The 18501-nt window shown below is 41.7% G+C and overlaps 3 protein-coding genes across 4 annotated transcripts; all 3 read right to left on the bottom strand.

Moving 5' to 3' along the window:
• Positions 1-932: 932 nt before the first annotated feature.
• Positions 933-8192, bottom strand: LOC144032621 (SUMO-conjugating enzyme UBC9-like). The gene is made up of 7 exons (XM_077540103.1): positions 7845-8192; positions 7575-7660; positions 7411-7494; positions 6875-6947; positions 6598-6707; positions 6327-6406; positions 933-1469 (listed from the first exon to the last, which is right to left on the bottom strand). The coding sequence occupies exons 2-7, from the start codon at positions 7638-7640 to the stop codon at positions 1406-1408; spliced, it is 477 nt and encodes a 158-aa protein (XP_077396229.1). The 5' UTR covers positions 7641-7660; positions 7845-8192; the 3' UTR covers positions 933-1405.
• Positions 8193-9357: 1165 nt separating this feature from the next.
• LOC144033832 (3-mercaptopyruvate sulfurtransferase-like) lies at positions 9358-10896 on the bottom strand. The gene is made up of 2 exons (XM_077494227.1): positions 10229-10896; positions 9358-10073 (listed from the first exon to the last, which is right to left on the bottom strand). The coding sequence occupies exons 1-2, from the start codon at positions 10815-10817 to the stop codon at positions 9775-9777; spliced, it is 888 nt and encodes a 295-aa protein (XP_077350353.1). The 5' UTR covers positions 10818-10896; the 3' UTR covers positions 9358-9774.
• Positions 10897-12066: 1170 nt separating this feature from the next.
• LOC144032595 (3-mercaptopyruvate sulfurtransferase-like) lies at positions 12067-16763 on the bottom strand. Of its 2 annotated transcripts, XM_077540102.1 has the most exons (3): positions 15793-16763; positions 13227-13549; positions 12067-12620 (listed from the first exon to the last, which is right to left on the bottom strand). In XM_077540102.1, the coding sequence occupies exons 1-2, from the start codon at positions 16379-16381 to the stop codon at positions 13251-13253; spliced, it is 888 nt and encodes a 295-aa protein (XP_077396228.1). In that variant the 5' UTR covers positions 16382-16763; the 3' UTR covers positions 12067-12620; positions 13227-13250. The 2 variants fall into 2 exon arrangements, with proteins under 2 accessions (XP_077396228.1, XP_077396227.1); XM_077540101.1 differs by having other exon boundaries at positions 12067-13549; positions 15793-16762.
• Positions 16764-18501: the final 1738 nt, after the last annotated feature.

The following is an 18501-nucleotide window of genomic DNA, read 5'->3' as shown; positions in this document are numbered from 1 at the left end:
GTTGAAGACACACCAGGAAATATGTCCATGCGAAGCAGGTGACCCAGCCTGTGATAGCTGCCGGCATGGATGAGGGTTGCTCCTGGATCTGTATAGTGAGCTGGTACCAGTGATGGCACCTCAGGTTTCTTGACTGGCCTCATCTACAATACACAAACAACACAACATAAGAAAAACATAGCAGTTTAGCTACCACAAACCACAAGAACAAAACATTTTTCTTGTACTTGCCTTGTTTTCTTCAGTCCACAGCCCAGTGAGGTCAAACCACGCGAGATAGGCAAAGCGAAGAAAAGGTGTTATATTTCCTACGAATGTCACACACTTGACACCTGAGAACATTACATCAGGTTTCACCTTTGGACTGAAAACAACACCATTTAAAAATAAAACACACACACACACAAAACATCTTCTTAGTGATCATCACGCTAACTACATTTATGGATACACAACTGTTCTGTAATTAGAGGTATTCATATATGCATGTTGCTTCTAAAATTCTGTATTCCTTTCTCCCCATTGTCACCACAGGCTGCTGTCATTCTTACCGCCGTTTGAGCTTCCTTCCACATTCATCATTACTCCTCCTACAGCCACTATAGATTTGTAGTTATTACTCTTTATGTCAGTCTGAATTTCTCCTACTTTCATCTTGTATTAGCTGACTTACAGTCCCTTTGACTCCATACCATGTTGCCAGGAGAGCCTCTTATGTTGGAGTCCTTACTATCAATTAACAATGCCAGGTTATCTGCATACAACAATTCACAGAGAACACCATGTACTCTTCACTCTTCAATGCATAGAAAAGGGCTCAAGCACGCCCTGGCCATTATTAATTTATTAAGTACACTTATTTACAAATCACACACTTGTCATTATTAGTTTATTAATTGCACTTATTTACAAATCACACATTGAGAAAAATGCCAGAGGCACTCAAATGTTCTTTTATTCAATTTCATTCCACAATACATAATCTATTGTGTTCTTTATTATAATACCACACACAAATGTCCACAGGCTAAATGAATATAAAAACATAACCTTGACAATTTCCTTTATTTATAGTATATACAAACGCTCAATTATCTCTTGGCAAAAACTCTCTGGCCTTTTGCTTGTTCCCAAATATGCGTCGAGATAAATTGTGAGGAAATTGACATGAGTTGAATAAAGCAAAGTGGAGACCTGTTTTTCCTAATGCTTCCCTCCTCGTTGTGGCTGGACAGAGGCTTGCGTCCTCCTTACGTTACGAGCAACTCTTTAGTTTATAACCAATAGAACAAGTGCTGGGGTTAGCTTTTACATGCCACCTATGAAATGGCATAATAATACAGAAAAGTTGATCCTTGTTGGAGTGGTCCTTCAGGTTCTATCAAGTCAGAATGTCCTGCCAGATTTATGTTGGTGCAAACTTCTTGGCCTGGGCCCTGACCCGCTTCTCGTAGTCCATCCGGTTCTGACTGGAATGGAGAAAACACAATATTGGATTTTAAACACTAATAATTATTAGGCAGGTAATTTAAGGCACTATATGTATGGGTGACATAAGCTTTATTATGATTGGCAGCCTTGCCCATCGCATTAATTTAATAATACCCAAGTCATTAATACCCTGATAAAAATTAGAGTGACTTTTTTTTTTTTAGCTGTACTTTTAATTTTTAACTGTATAGTAACAAAGAACAAAATAAGCAGAGTCTAGGTACAAAAAAAATACACAAAAATAAACCTGTATCCATCCTAAGATGACAAAAAATTGATTACTTAACCGAATTATTAGAAAAAAATTAATGTAGTACAAATATACTAGGGGGATAATAAATAAAGGTTTGAACAAAGGCATGACAAAGCCAATCTCTCCAAATTAGTTTATTAAGGACCACTTGTTAATCCATGATAAAGAGGAAATTGCAATTTAATTAATGACCACTTTGTGAATATTGCTCCAAGATTATCACAAAATATCCCCAATGAAAAAAATTGATTATGGAATCATACCAAGTAATGTAAACCACATTTTTTATTGAGGCCGTACATAGTTCAAAATTCCGCTGGTAAAAAAAAAAAAAAAAAAATCATGCGATTACAGACATGAATATGTCACTGATAAAGCAAATTATAGACGCGATTATAGAGCCTTTAACGTACATTTGCAACTTATCATTCGCAACAGGAATTTTCCCAGAACAAATGAAAATAGCAAAACTCTTCAAAAAAGGAAATAAGAATGATTTTCTGAATTATAGACCCATAGCTCTACTCCCACAGCTTTCTAAAATATTGGAAAAATTGCATGTGACAAGATTGAATGAATTCAAAATTTTAAGTAAATAATATGGGTAATATGGTTTTCGCTTCAATCACTCAACCAACATTGCGTTAATGGAGTTAACTGGACGAAATTACCACAAAAGATGAACAAAAACATAGATGTGTAGACTGAGAGAAAGTGAAAGTGTGTACATCCTGTATTTAAAATGTGCATTTTCCTGAGTGAATCCGGCAGACAGCCCCTTTAAGGTATCCCAAACTGTAGCCTTTTTACACAATGTTAAAGAATCATTTAACAAGAATGCTTTGTTATTGATATATAATTCATTGATTGTTCCATACCTGACCTCTATTGCATTGAAAAACTTACACTGAAACAATTTTTCTTTTACAGAAACGCGCTATTCGTCTTCCCACGGGCTCACCACCGGTGGGAGGGCCCAAAGGGGTCGGGTGCAGTGCAGGCTGGGTGGCAGCCAAGGGAGGAGACCTTGGCGGACCGACCCCCGGCTACAGAAGCTGGCTCTTGGGACATGGAATGTCACCTCTCTGGCAGGGAAGGAGCCTGAGCTGGTGTGTGAGGCAGAGAAGTTCCGACTAGATATAGTCGGACTCTCCTCCACACACGGCTTGGGCTCTGGTACCAGTCTTCTCGAGAGGGGTTGGACTCTCTTCCACTCTGGAATTGCACACGGTGAGAGGCGCAGAGCAGGTGTGGCCATACTTATTGCCCCCCGGCTCGGCGCCTGTACGTTGGGGTTTACCCCGGTGGACGAGAGGGTAGCCTCCCTCCGCCTTCGGGTGGGGGGATGGGTCTTGACTGTTGTTTGTGCATATGCACCAAACAGCAGTTCAGAGTACCCACCCTTTTTGGAGTCCTTGGAGGGTGTGCTGGAGAGCGCTCCCCCTGGGGACTCCCTCGTCTTGCTGGGGAACTTCAACGCTCAAGTGGGCAATGACAGTGAGACCTGGAGGGGCGTGATTGGGAGGACGCCCCCCCCCCCCCCCCCCCCGATCGGAACCCGACCGGTGTTCTGTTATTGGACTTCTGTGCTCGTCACGGATTGCCCATAATGAACACCATGTTCAAACATAAGGGTGTCCATATGTGCACTTGGCACCAGGACACCCTAGGCCGCAGTTCGATGATCGACTTTGTAGTCGTGTCGTCGGATTTGCGGCCGCATGTTTTGGACACTCGGGTGAAGAGAGGGGCGGAGCTGTCAACTGATCACCACCTGGTGGTGTGTTGGCTCCGATGGTGGGGGAAGATGCCGGTCCGACCTGGCAGACCCAACGTATTGTGAGGGTTTGCTGGGAACGTCTGGCGGAATCCCCTGTCAGAAAGAATTTCAATGCCCACCTCCGGCAGAGCTTCTCCCTTGTCTCGGGGGAGGTGGGGGACATTGAGTCCGAATGGGCTATGTTCCGCGCCTCCATTGTTGAGGCGGCCGATCGGAGCTGTGGCCGTAAGGTGGTCGGTGCCTGGCAATCCTCGAACCCGCTGGTAAGGGATGCCGTCAAGCTGAAGAAGGAGTCCTATCGGGCCTTTTTGGCCTGTGGGACTCCGGAGGCAGCTGACGGGTACCAGCTGGCCAAGCGGAACGCGGCTTCGGCGGTTGCTGAGGCAAAAACTCGGACATGGGAGGAGTTCGTTGAGGCCATGGAAAACGACTTCCGGACGGCTTCGAGGAAATTCTGGTCCACCATCTGGCGTCTCAGGGGGGGAAAGCGGTGCACCATTAACACTGTGTATAGTGGCGATGGGGTGCTGCTGACCTCAACTCGGGACGTCGTGAATCGGTGGGGGGAATACTTCGAAGACCTCCTCAATTCCACCGACATGTCTTCCTTTGAGGAAGCAGAGTCTGGGGACTCTGGGGTGGGCTTTCCTATCTCTGGGGTCGAAGTCACTGAGGTGGTTGGAAAGCTCCTCGGTGGCAGGGCCCCGGGGGTGGATGAGATCCGCCCGGAGTTCCTAAAGGCTCTGGATGTTGTGGGGCTGTCATGGTTGACACGCCTCTACAGCATCGCGTGGACATCGGGGACAGTGCCTCTGGATTGGCAGACCGGGGTGGTGGTCCCCCTTTTTAAGAAGGGGGACCGGAGGGTGTGTTCCAACTATAGAGGGATCACACTCCTCAGCCTCCCTGGTAAGGTCTATTCAGGGGTGCTGGAGAGGAGGGTCCGTCGGGAAGTCGAATCTCGGATTCAGGAGGAGCAGTGTGGTTTTCGTCCGGGCCGTGGAACAGTGGACCAGCTCTACACCCTCAGCAGGATCCTCGACGGTGCGTGGGAGTTCGCCCAACCAGTCCACATGTGTTTTGTGGATTTGGAGAAGGCGTTCGACCGTGTCCCTCGGGGAATCCTGTGGGGGGTGCTTCGGGAGTACGGGGTACCGGGCCCCCTGAAACGGGCTGTTCGGTCCCTGTACGACCGTTGCCATAGTCTGGTCCGCATTGCCGGCACTAAGTCGGATTCGTTTCCAGTGAGGGTTGGACTCCGCCAAGGTTGCCCTTTGTCACCGATTCTGTTCCTAATTTTTATGGACAGAATTTCTAGGCGCAGCCAAGGCGTTGAGGGGTTCTGGTTTGGCGACCTCAGCATTGCATCTCTGCTTTTTGCAGATGATGTGGTGCTGTTGGCTCCATCAGGCCGGGATCTCCAACTCTCGCTGGAGCGGTTCGCAGCCGAGTGTGAAGCGGTTGGGATGAAGATCAGCACCTCCAAATCCGAGACCATGGTCCTCAGTCGGAAAAGGGTGGCGTGTCCTCTCCGGGTCGGGGATGAGGTCCTGCCCCAAGTAGAGGAGTTCAAGTATCTTGGGGTCTTGTTCACGAGTGAGGGTAGGATGGAGCGAGAGATCGACAGGCGGATCGGTGCAGCGTCTGCAGTAATGCGGACTCTGTATCGGTCCGTCGTGGTGAAGAAGGAGCTGAGCCAAAAGGCAAAGCTCTCGATTTACCGGTCGATCTACGTTCCGACCCTCACCTATGGTCACGAGCTGTGGGTCGTGACCGAAAGAACGAGATCCCGGATACAAGCGGCCGAAATGAGTTTCCTCCGCAGGGTGTCCGAGCTCTCCCTTAGAGATAGGGTGAGAAGCTCGGTCATCCGGGAGGGACTCAGAGTAGAGCCGCTGCTCCTCCGCGTTGAGAGGAGCCAGTTGAGGTGGCTCGGGCATCTGGTTCGGATGCCTCCTGGACGCCTCCCTGGGGAGGTGTTCCGGGCATGTCCCACCGGCGGGAGGCCCCGGGGACGACCCAGGACACGCTAGAGAGACCATGTCTCTCGGCTGGCCTGGGAACGCCTTGGGATCCCGCCGGAGGAGCTGGTTGAAGTGGCTGGGGAGAGGGAAGTCTGGGTTTCCCTCCTAAAGCTGCTGCCCCCGCGACCCGACCTCGGATAAGCGGAAGAAGATGGATGTATGTATGGATGCGCTATTCGTGTCTGTGTGGATTCTGATGTGGATTCAGAGACCACACTAATCCATTATTTATACAACTGAAAACTTTCAAATTTAATGAATCGATGGAGTTTAACCGCCTTAAAATAATGTATAAGCCCATCATGAAATTTTTGCCAATTAACATGCAAATCAAATTCACAAAAATGGAAAGTGAATACAAATTAAGAGGAACAGATATTGTTTCCAAATGTTTTTCCAAAACAAAAAGAACGATGCATTTCAACTCAATGTGTCAGTCTGTGAAACAATCTGGATTACATAACGATAACATCTCAGTCTATTCATATTTTTTTTTTTTAAATGTATAAAAGCTCGATTATTGGACAAATATATATAACACAAGGTAATGCTCTTAAATCATTTTGTTTGTTACCATAATAGCAATGACTGCTTAATGTCATTTATTTTGTGTTGATTCTTATTACTATTATTATTATTATTATTATTACTTCTGATGAGGGGAAGATATCAAGTTTTACTTCTTTCTGTCCCCTTTCATTTCTTTTTTTAAAGAATGAAATAAAAATGAACTGAATATTGATCTTTTCTGGCAATTGACTGCTAAGTGGATGCATACCAGTAAATTGTGTAAGCCTCTGCTTGTGCTGGATCTTGAATGTTGGGCTCATTCAGCAGTTCCTGGATTCCCAACAGGATCTGAAAACAGAATGCCGTTTAAGTGACATTTGCACCATTGCTACAGTCTTGTGTAATCTTGAGATAACAATGCAAGAATTTGCTTGCGTCCAAAAAACATGTACTTTGCTAGTTTGTCAAGTGAAACAATGTACACAAGACAAAGACATGCAAAACCTGAACTGAAGCATGTAATAATGAAAAAGAAAAACCTGTTTGATGGTGATGGCGGGCCTCCAATCTTTGTCCTCCTCCAGGATGGACAGACAAACGGTGCCAGATGGGTAGACATTTGGATGGAAAATTGGTGGTTCAAACTTGCCTGAGAGGTGGTGGAAAAAGGCAGATTTAAGGAATCTTATGGAATATCATCAAACTTTTATGGACATAACATCGGCAGTGACATTTGAGATATATGTGACATTGTGCGCTGGAGTTTGTTATGAGGCAGCTTATGTTTACAACATGTGTGAGGTCAGTGGGACTCACATTTGGGTGGTGAGGAGGGGTAGTCGTCCTTGAAAAGCATCCTGAGTTTATACAGTCCTCCGTCCCACAAGGTCTAACAAAAAAAGGGAGTAAAAACTGCTTCAGTCCAAAACACAACCACAAAGAGTAGAAGCCTTGCTTGGTTAGATGTTGCACTGAACAGCTGTTCAATATCGAATGAAGATGTCAGTATTGCAAAACTAATTCAGCTCTATTTGAATTGAAATGCCACGATGATAATGATGTCTAGCAACATCAGGCTTTTCAGAATATCTTTTAACGGTGGAGGAGCTGTAAAATAAGGCTACACCCCAGATTAGAGGTCACATTAATTAATGTATCCTGGCCTCTTTTTCCAACCTCCCCACCCCCCCAAAAATGGTATTTGAATAGGGGTGTGTGGACTTTTTATATCAACAGTCCACTGTAGCTCATCCCTACCCCGAAATAAATAAAACCACCACGCATAATTTAAGCTCAGACTCCTGTAGAAATAAAAATAAAAAACTTGGGTAACTCAGTGCTTGGAAACGTACGCCTTTCTTTCCAGGAATGGCACACTCCCAATTCATTAGATTCATGGTTCCATCTGGATTCTTGGTAGGTACAGCAACAAAACCCTGTGAGAAACAAAACGACTTGAGCGAGTACTAAGAGAAAAGTAGCAGGCACGTTTGGGAATAATGAAGGGACTACTTACAAACGGGTGGTCTTTTCTCCAGGCTTTGCGCTCCTGGGACAGTCTGCTAAGCGCAATGCCTGACATTGATGCTCATTAACCCCTCCCTATGGGAACATTTCACTCTATTAAATTAATATAATAGACATGTGCACCGAGTCAAGCCTCTGAAGGCGTTTACCAAAATGACAACAACACTCGTAGGCACCAATCGTCTAACACGTAATTTAAATACGCTCTATCCCGTGCTATAATTTACTCGACTGAACATACTCACACATTCCTCCTTACCAGTTTAAAGGTAAAATGAAGTCTATCTTCAACCGACACCCACCAGCTATTTTTCGGGTGAATATCAAAATTAGGTAGTGTGTTGCGTCTCAACGGCGTTAGCGTAACCGAAGAAAACACACCCTTCGTCGTTTGAAAACACAAATAATGGGCCACTAAGGAAGTAAATAACCAAACCGATATAATGACACTTTGTTCACCACTCCACAAACAATCTAAAACGAGGATGCTGATGTTATTTTATCACCGATTTCTTCAAATGCTAAAAAAAAAATTTATCCTAACCCCGTCTCGGTAACTAGCATACAGCTAAAGAGGACCCCAATTTGTTTATTTCGGGAGGACCTTCAGGCAGCTTTATGGACACCCAGACCTATGTAAGACCAACAGCCATCTTGGTTGTGGCATCGTACATGACTATTGAAGTATATATATATATATATATATATATATATATATATATATATATATATATATATATATATATATATATATATATATATATTGCAATAAATTATCAATACACTGTAGATACACGGTAGATATCGATTTAATGTGTCCAATTGTGCAGTGTTATGTTATAAATGTTTAGGCACTTTAATTTGTCTCACTTTACAATGTTTACAGTTAAAAGGCTCAGAGCCAGTGAGGCGCTATGCAGAACTTTGTACATTGTACAGTTTTTATATGTTATGTGTGTTTGTTATATGGACCTGAGTCTGATCAATAAACGTGATGAATAAATGCATAATTAGACATTTTCTTTTTATGGGCATTTGTTGGATTTTTCAGTTACATATCGTGATATATTGCTGAGCATGACGTCATGGTCATGATCCTGGCCATGCGCGTCGCTGGCGTCCATTCCGCATTTCGCCAGAGGGGTCAAATTTGTGCAAAAACTCTTAATCCTTCGCCATGGGCCTTTAAGTGCAAAAGTTTTAAAAACGTTTTTTTTTTCTATTATATATAAAATATCCTTGACAAAGTAAAGGAAATATCAGAAGAGGAATTTGTTTTGAATTTAGGGAGCAACAGGCCATATACTCCAGTAGATATCTGAAAAATCTACTGTCACAAAGTATTTGTACTCGGTTATTTCCCACCACTAGTTGGACACATTTCAAGATTGCTTACACCACATTCATTCATTTATAACGCGGGATTTTATCAAAAGACTGACTAAATGATCACTGGATAATAAATGGAAAGCATACAGTAGGCCAGGGTTCACCAATTCTGGTCCTCGATAGGTTTTAGATGTTTCTGCCTACCAACACACCTGATACTAAAGATCAGGGTCATTATCGGGCATGCTGATGAGCTGATTATGAATCAGGTAGACTAGTGGGCGGAAATATTTAAAACCTGCAGGACTACTGACCTCGAGGACCAAAATTGGTGAACCCTGCAGTAGGCTATGTAAGAACATACATTTTTCATTCTCATTTGCTCAATTGCTGTACTTTTATTTTAGCCTCTGCTAAAAAAAAAAAAAAAGGAAAATGGAATGTCTCAGTATTTCAGATTTTATTGAAAGACAATGTGGTGATAAAATCTATATGAGCAATTCAGACTTGTGCAAGCACTACCTCTAAACAAGCTCAATATTTACTTATCTTAACTGGTTAATGAATAATGAGAATGACAAATGAGTGTGACAGTTCAAATGGAATCCTACAAGAAAACTGACACAATAATACATGTTATACATGATTTGTAAAAAGACTTATATAAAAAGAAAAGCATAAAAGATAGCTTTATACATTGTTTCTATAATGTTGCTTGAGCAACAAGTTAATTGTGCATCGATTATATGATAAACTGCTGCAAAGCACTAATACATTTTAAAAGTACACATGTTTAATTCACGTATAACACGCATATATGTTTCTTTGTTAACACCAACTCCAGCGTTGTTAGACCTGCCTTAGATCTTCTTTCCCTCTCCCTCCGAGATGATGTTCTCAGGAGATGCTCTTTTAAACCACTCGGACCAGGAGCCGTCATAAAGGCACACTTCCGGGTGTCCGAGCAGCTGAGCAACCAGGACAGCAAAGCAGGCCGTCACGCCGCAAGAGCAGGTGGCCCACAGCGGCTGGTCCAATTTCAGCTTGGCTTCTCTGAATCGACTGGAGAGGTCCTCATTGGCCAGAAACTTTCCAGATGAATCCAGGAAGGAAGTAAAGGGCAAGTTGATTGCACCGGGGAAGTGGCCAGGAAGAGTACCTGTTTAAAAAAAAAATAAAAATAAATTGAGCAAGTAAAGCAGGTACGATTATAAAAACGAGAAAACTCAAGATGAAATCCAAACGTAAAAGCAGGATAAATGAAAAGATAAAGCAAGACATTTTTGCATTTTCTTATTACCAAAGCCTGCTTACCCTCTATAGGCTCCGGTTCGATCCCTCTGTATCTGCCCTCAGGCCTGGTGTCCACCACCTGTATCTTCTTCGTGCTGATGTTCTCCAGCACGTCCTCATAAGTTTTCACCCACGCAGGGTTCGTGGTCACATTGAAGTCTCTGCGCTCCGACTTTACCACCTCCGACGTCACCGGACGCCCTTCGGCCAACCAATTCTTCATGCCCCCGTCCAGCACCGACACCGAGTTGTGGCCGAACTGTCGGAACAGCCACCAGACCCGTGGCGCGGTGTACAAGCCGAACTCGTGCCCGTCGTACACCACCACATGCGTATCGTTGCCGATGCCCAGCTCGCCCACGTAGCGTGAAAAGTGGCTGCTCGTGGGAAGCGTGTGGCAGTAAGGTGAGGTTTGGTCACTGCACTCGACGATGTCGAAGAACGATGAACCCGGGATGTGCCTCTCTGCGAACTCCGCTTTGGGGTCTCGTTTGGCGACTGGGAGGTACCACGACGAGTCCAGCACCCGTATTTTGGAGCCTACGAGGCCATTTCTGATTGCGTCCGCCAGCCACTGGGCTGAGACCACAGCGCGAGTCTGTGCAGCCATACCGGTGGAATCTGTGGAAATGTGGCTTTGCCAACTTATTTTCGGGTGGGTGTTGTGCAAGGCGGGTCTATTTGTTGATAAAAGTTGCTGAACGACGTTGCGTAGTGGTTATCAAACATTTTCCATCAAGCCCCACCCCAAACCTCCCCAAATGGGAAAAAAAAACAAACAAACAAACAAAAAAGCAACAACTGTGCCTTCCAAGTAGTACCACTATAACGACCAACAATAAAATACAATAACGTAGTTGGCCTAATTAAGTGTTCATTAAACAGAGGTTTTATCCATTAAGAAAATAAATTTGATGTTAATTAGTCCAACAATGAGGAAATTTGCCAAACAGCAAGTTGTTTTTTTAAAACGTAGATTAATAATTCTAATTAAGCCGCGGTAACGTATGTGCAGGTTGAACACTGCTTGAATATAGAAAATACTGAAATCAATTTAAAACGTATTGCACATTAAAATTAAAGAAGTACGACATTTTCCCATTCCAATCATTTAAAAATTTTATGTTAATATATTGCTTTTTTAACAACTGAACTGAACAGAAAAAATGTAAAAAATGAAAAGTAAAAAAAAAAAAAAAGAAAAAAGACTGCTAAATGCAGTCCTTTTTTTCTAAAACAGCTAAATGCTTTATTCTGTTTGTTGCAGAGTTTCATGTTTCAAAATCTAACATTTAATTGCATTTAAGTACCACCAGAGAGAGCCAGAGTACACTCGAGCCATACTGAGAAACACTTCAAGTGGACATTGTAGATTGATTAAAAATGGCTAATTTGTAGTTGATCGGCACATTTTATTTGAAATGTAAACATTACATATAGGTTTATTTTATTTACATGAAACATTTATTCGGTGTTAGCTGGTTGTTGAACCTTTTGAACGAATCAAACAAATTTGGCATACAAATGTTGAAAACAACCGTTATGATTTAATGCATAATGCATTATTAGTACAGTATGATCGCGATACTACCTCAAGGTACCTGCTCTTGGTAGTATTAGTACTATATGTACTATCATTACTGAACTCTTAGCCATTTTTAGAATGTTAATGCTACTGTGTGTTTTGACTTACTCATTAAAAAAGTACTCTGAAGTACATTTAAAAAAAAATTTGCAACTAAAAAAGTAGGACTGTACTCCAAACTAAATGTTTTAAATGTTTACTAACTAAACAAGTTAGACAACTCGAACTAATTCGATTTGAGAATTTTAATTTATTTACAAGGGTAATAAATGTATGTAATAAATGTATGTTTTTATTGGCCACTTTTCAATGGTTTACATTGCTTACACTAGAGGGCGTCAGCAAGGAGTTAAAACTCTGGCTAGTATGGCTACACTTTCTCAACCAAGTTTAATCATCATAACTTCACCGCACAATGTTTTCAATTATTATACATTGACTGGACACATACACAATTAATAAGATCACTTCCCAAAAAAAGTAATGTTCATCTTGCATTGCCCTTAGAAATAAATGGCTTACAGATGACTGGATTTCGGGGAGAGAAAAAAATGCACCACATGTGCGAGGACACTGGAGAAGAAACAAAAAAGCAGCCATGTTCAGGGGGGAAAAAAAATCAAAGGGATTCAAAGCACAACAATTACAATGTGTCTGGAAGCCAAAAAAATCCATCATCAGCATTGCATGTGCAGTGGGACGGAGACATTCCTCTGGATTTAAATACATTTGATGTTTGGAATATATTATGTGAATGACAGGAACATGACATGCCGCAACCAGGGAGGAGATTCTTCCATCAGCATAAGAACAAGAAAAGCAGCAAACCTTTGGTGATACAATGTGGAAAAAGAAACTGTTAGACTGGTTTTCAATATTTAGACTCTTTCTCACCAATTTGTACAGCTTGTCATTAAACAGCTGCTGGACAATGCAACAGAAATAGTTTTCAAGTTGTCTTTAATAACATAAATGGAGACACAATCTGTACTTTTGCAATCTACAATATTGTGCAATCCAGGCTCCTGCAATCCCTCCCCACCCAAAAGCTGAATATTTACTTTTCTGATTAATGGATAATGAGAGTTGACCCATGAGCATGACAAAGAAAAAAAGTAAAGACAATTATGTCGTTCATGCATGATTTTCAAAACACCTTCCCTCTCATCAAAAAGTCCACAGTTTTTGAACCACCACCATGTCGCATAAAGAAGTCACTTGGAGAGAAAAAAAACATATTTTATACACTGTTTCTTTGCATAGAGTGGCACTGTTGTGAATTGCATATTTTTGTACACTTTGCAACGATCAACTTTCTCTGAGTAACATGTTATCTGTGCATACATTTTATCATATACTGCTACAAATTACTAATACAGTTTAAAATGTGCATATGTTTAGGCAATAGTTTAATTCACTTGTGACAAACATTACCTCTCTGTTACTTAGACAACCGCCTCACAGCTTCTTTCCCTCTCCCTCTGAGATGACGTTCTCCGGAGATGCTCGCTTAAACCACTCAGCCCAGGAGCCGTCGTACACGCACACCCCGGGGTGCCCGAGTAGGTGAGCGGCCAGAACGACGAGGCACGCCGTCACGCCAGAACCGCAGGTGGCCCACAGCGGCTGGTCCAATTTCACCCCGGCTTCCTTGAACCGTCTGGACAGGTCCTCATTGGCCAGATACTTTCCAGAGGCTTCCAGGAAGGAAGTGAACGGCATGTTGATGGCACCAGGGAAGTGGCCTGGTAGAGTACCTGTTAATACAGTGCAGACATGGAGCAAAGATTATACAGTGGTCACCCTCGATATTTCAGATCACTTTGCGCAGTCCCACTATACTACATCATGACCATTTTGAAAAAGATAAAACTCCAAGATATAACTGCGGAAGGATGGAGTTATACAGGTCGTGCAGGTGATGTCCTAACTTTTTCTTTCAAGGGATGGCTACAGAGAAATCGAAGGATGCAAGGCCCACTTTGACAGTCCAATTCTATGAAAAAAAAAAAAATGCTCAAACCAACCATATAAACAATTACATACAGTGGAACCTCTACTTACGAATGTCTCTTCATACGAAATTTTCGAGTTACAAAACGCCTCAACGGGAAAATATTGCCTCTTGTTACGAAAAAAAATTCTAGATACAAAAAGTAAAAATACATTACCAAACGCAACATACTTTCGGCTATGGCTATTTCCTATATGAGCGTAAATACTAGATCGGTGTTTGTGCATCGTTCTGGCATCCCATTGGCTAAGAGGAACCTCTACCATAGGTATGAGCTTATACTAGATCGGTGTCTATACAGCGTCCTCATCATTCATCCCGCGGCCCATGAGGTGTTCCGATAGTTTTTCGTAAATGTATGAACTAACAGCCAACGAATTTGTGCAAAAATTCAAACAATTGGTGATTGATGAGGCACAGTAAGTTTTTAATTGCAACGAGACGGACCTTTAAAAAAAATAAAATGCCTCGCCATTCCGGAAGTTTCCATGAAGATTCAGAATTTGTTTAAAACAATCGCCCAGAAAAAGTGTTCACCAGTCGGGTGTTTGCTCACTAAGATGATGTTTGCTTGGACATTTCCGAAGGATTGGGGAAAAAAAAATCCTTGGATCAGTTCTTTACAAAACACCAGGCAAAAAAACAACAACAAAAAAACACTTCTGAGAGAGAACATGAACCAAAGCGGGCAAAAAACGATGAGGACAGCAGTTAAAAAGGTAAATGACCATCATTTTTATTCTTTACTCTATTCTTTGTTTTTTACATTACGCAGAACTCTCATTTATTGTGCAATAATCTAATTGTAACATGTATTTGTTACATGTTTTGATGCATTTTTATGCTTTATAAAACATTTATGTCTGAATTTTGGGAGGCTTGGAACGGATTAGGGCATTTAGTTGGAAAATGCGTCTCTACTTACAAAATTTTCTACTTAAGAACTTTCTTCCAGAACCAATTAATTTCGTAAGTAGAGGTACCACTGTATTTATGTTTACTGTGAGTTTGTTTTTGTTTGTTTTCTAGTTATTTTAAAAGGAAAAACATTTGGGATTTGTCATGACTTTGGGGTGGCCCACAGCCCTGTTTCCCACTGGAATAGATCCGCCCCTGCCATGAGGAAGACGTCCACATTCAGAATTACAATAAAAGCAAGAGTAAACAGTAATAAATTATTTTTTAAAGCAATGTTTACATGAGGATCTTAGTTAAGTATTAATGTGCTATGTTCACAAAGTAGACTTTGACACAGTCAGCAGAAAGTGGAGGAAATCATTTTTGCTTCTGAAACTGAAATTTCTTAAGTCATCAGGCATTCAAAAAGATAAATGTTGTTACTATTGTAACAATTAGTTTATTTGCATATCTAGAAAGCTCTCTAAGTCAAATGTATTAGTTGAGAGGTATGTTGCACCCATGGGGGATGTGGATGTTATAGCGTCCACACCGTATAGAGTTGCAGGTCAAACAATAATTTTTATATTGAATATGCTGATGTCTGCTACAAAATGGACGACAAGCCGCATATGGCCTCCGGTCCGTACTTTGAACACCTGAGCTAATTTATTGAGAAGGCTTTATTTCAAGGTACCTCTCAGCAGAAACAATTTGCCTCAAGTAACACATGCTATGGTGGCAGATAAGGCTAAATGCACCAGTCTGGGGGTCAAATACAATAAATAAATACAAAAATAAAAATAAAAATAATAATAATAATAATAATAATAATAACCTTTACAAATTTATGTACACACATGTACGTCATAAACCTAAGAATTGAGCAACCGAAGCAAGACACAAAATAATAATAGTAAGTATTATTATTATTATTATTATTATTATTATTATTATTATTATTATTAATATTATTATTATTATACGTTTAAAAGAGAAGATTCAAACTCAAGATGAAATCCAAATGTAAAATCAAATGAAGATAAAGCAAAACACTATTTGTAACCAATATTCCCAAAGCCTACTCACCCTCTCTCGGCTCCGGTTCGATCCCCCTGTACCTGCCCGCAGACCTCGCGTCCACCACCTGTATCTTCTTGGTGTTGATATTCTCCAGCACGTCCTCATAGGTTTTCACCCACGCAGGGTTCGTGGTCACCTTGAAGTCTCTGCGCTCCGACTTCACTTGCTCCGACGTCACCGGACGCCCTTCGGCCAACCAGTTCTTCATGCCCCCGTCCAGCACCGACACCGAATTGTGGCCGAACAGTCGGAACATCCACCAGACGCGGGGGGCGCTGTACGAGCCGAAGTCGTTCGTGTCGTACACCACCACATGCGTGTCGTTGCCGATGCCCAGCTCGCCTACGTAGCGTGAAAAGTGGCTGCTGGAAGGCAACATGTGGTCGTAGGGTGAGCTCTGGTCACTGCACTCGTCGATGTCGAAGTATGAAGAGCCCGGGATGTGCTTTTCCGCGAACTCGGCTTTCGGGTCCCTGTTGGTTATCGGGAGGTACCATGACGAGTCCAGGACCCGAATCTTGGAGCCTACCAGCCCGTTTCTGATTGCGTCCGCCAGCCACTGGGCTGAGACCACAGCGCGAGCCTGTGCCGCCATGTTGGCGTGGAAATGTGATTCACACAACCAACAGTAGAGGGCGCCGGAGATGAGTCGGGTCGCCAGTAAAAGCAGTTGACATTTACACTTTTTAAGCCAAGTTTCTTCACCATTTTTCGACGCGCAAGATGTCTTTCCGTAACGTTCAATTTTGTTTTAAATTGAGATTATTTGGAAATAAGAATGTCCTCACATAGTTTTATACACTCACTGGCTTGCTATAAAATGTGACAGAATTGTCAAGAAAGCCACCTAGAAGCACTGAACTTTTAGTTTACTGACTACGGCGAAACGTAGCCGCCTGTTCTTTTTACGGAGTAAAGCCAGCCGCTCTTCATTTCATGTTCCCCCTTTTCTAGGATTTACTGTAGTGCGCGCGATGGGACGCAGGCGCAGAGAACGGCATCCGGTTTTCAAAATAAAAGATCATTTTCAAAATAAAATTCAATTGAAAAGCAGTTTAAAAGATGATTTTTTTTATTATTATTATTGACAACAGTTTAAATTAGTGTTTCACTATAGACCATTCCAACTGATGTCACTGCTTAGCTCCCGCGGCGCCTCCCGGAGGGCAAACATCCCACAACAAATGACTGTAGAGAACTTGATTTTCAGCGACCGTTTTCGTTAAAGGCCCAGTATGCCGATTTCACTCAGGAAAATGCACTTTTTAAATACAAGATGTACACACTTTAACTTTCTCTCAGTCTACACATCTGGGTTTATGTTAATCTTTGGTGGTGATTTTGTCCTAAGGAGTCAATAGGTCACATAAAGTTGGAAGCTATTAAGCAAGAATATTTACAGGAAAAAATATTAAAAATAAGTGGAGAGCTCAAATGAAAAAAATTAGAGGTGTGCATCATCCAGATTCCAGCCAACATCCCACTATGAACCAGCCCTGATTTGGGATAGGTCACATGACTTGGAAGTTATTGAGTTAAAATGATAGTATTTACAGGGAAAAAAAAAATATTAAAAATAAGTGGAGATCTAAAATGGAAAAATAAAAGGTGTGCATCATCTGGCAGTCATGCCAATATGAGACAGCACTAATTTGGGGTCAATAGGTGACATGACTTGGAAATTATTGAGCTAAAATACTAATATTTACAGGAAAAAATATAAAAAAATAAGTGGAGATCTAAAATTATGAAATAAGAAGTGTGCATCATCTGGCAGACACGCCATTATAATGCAGCACTGATTTGGGGTCAATAGGTCACATAACCTGGAAGCTATTGAGCAAAAATCATAATATTTAAAGGGAAAAAAAATATTAAAAATAAGTGGAGAGCGCAAATGAAAAAACAAGAGGTGTGCATCATCCAGCCGACATACCACTATGAACCAATTTCATTTTTTTCCCCCTGCAATTTGGTTAATTTATTCTAAATGAATCCTAAATTTGGGGTAATTTGTTTGTATTTTATTTTGTAATTTGAATCTCTATTACAGTGTGACTGTTTTGGGTTTCAGAACTAAACAAAAGGGCTTTCTTTAACATTATCTCTCACTGGTTTTCTAGAGGCATGGTGGCTAACTGGTTAGCATCTATGCTTCCCATTGCAGAGGATGCAAGACTGAATCCAGGCTTCGGCCTTCCTGGGTGAGTTTGCGTGTTCTCCCTGGGCTTCGTCAGTTTGGCCGCTTACTGTGAAAAGAGGTCAAATGTCCGTATATCCACAAAGTTTCTTTCAGCCCTTTTTTTTTTGTCTCTTCAGTATAACTCGGAGCATGAGCACTAGCATAAGCAGGTGGACATGTGCAGTGAAAATAAAGGTTCCGGACATGAGCAAATCACGAAGCCCGTCAAAATGAACATATTGTACTTTTGTTACATTAATTTAACATATTTGCCAAATTACATAAAATTATTTTGTAATTTACAACACAAAATTATTACTCAAGCACTAACAAACTATGAATATCAACAATCTCAGAGTTGCCTAGCAACACTTACAGTTATATTTACTTTGGTTTTAAACACTCCTGTTTTGTGTGTAATTAACAAGTATATCATATCTTCACAACTCAACTCATAAAGTGGGGAAAAGGAGGAAACAGGAAATGAAGAAAATAAGAGAAAGAAATGAGAGCCATGAGTGTTGTGGGGGGAG

This window comes from Festucalex cinctus, chromosome 1 (assembly GCF_051991245.1).
Source record: "Festucalex cinctus isolate MCC-2025b chromosome 1, RoL_Fcin_1.0, whole genome shotgun sequence".
Taxonomy (NCBI): Eukaryota; Metazoa; Chordata; class Actinopteri; order Syngnathiformes; family Syngnathidae; genus Festucalex; species Festucalex cinctus.
This window is presented reverse-complemented; position numbering and strand designations above follow the sequence as displayed.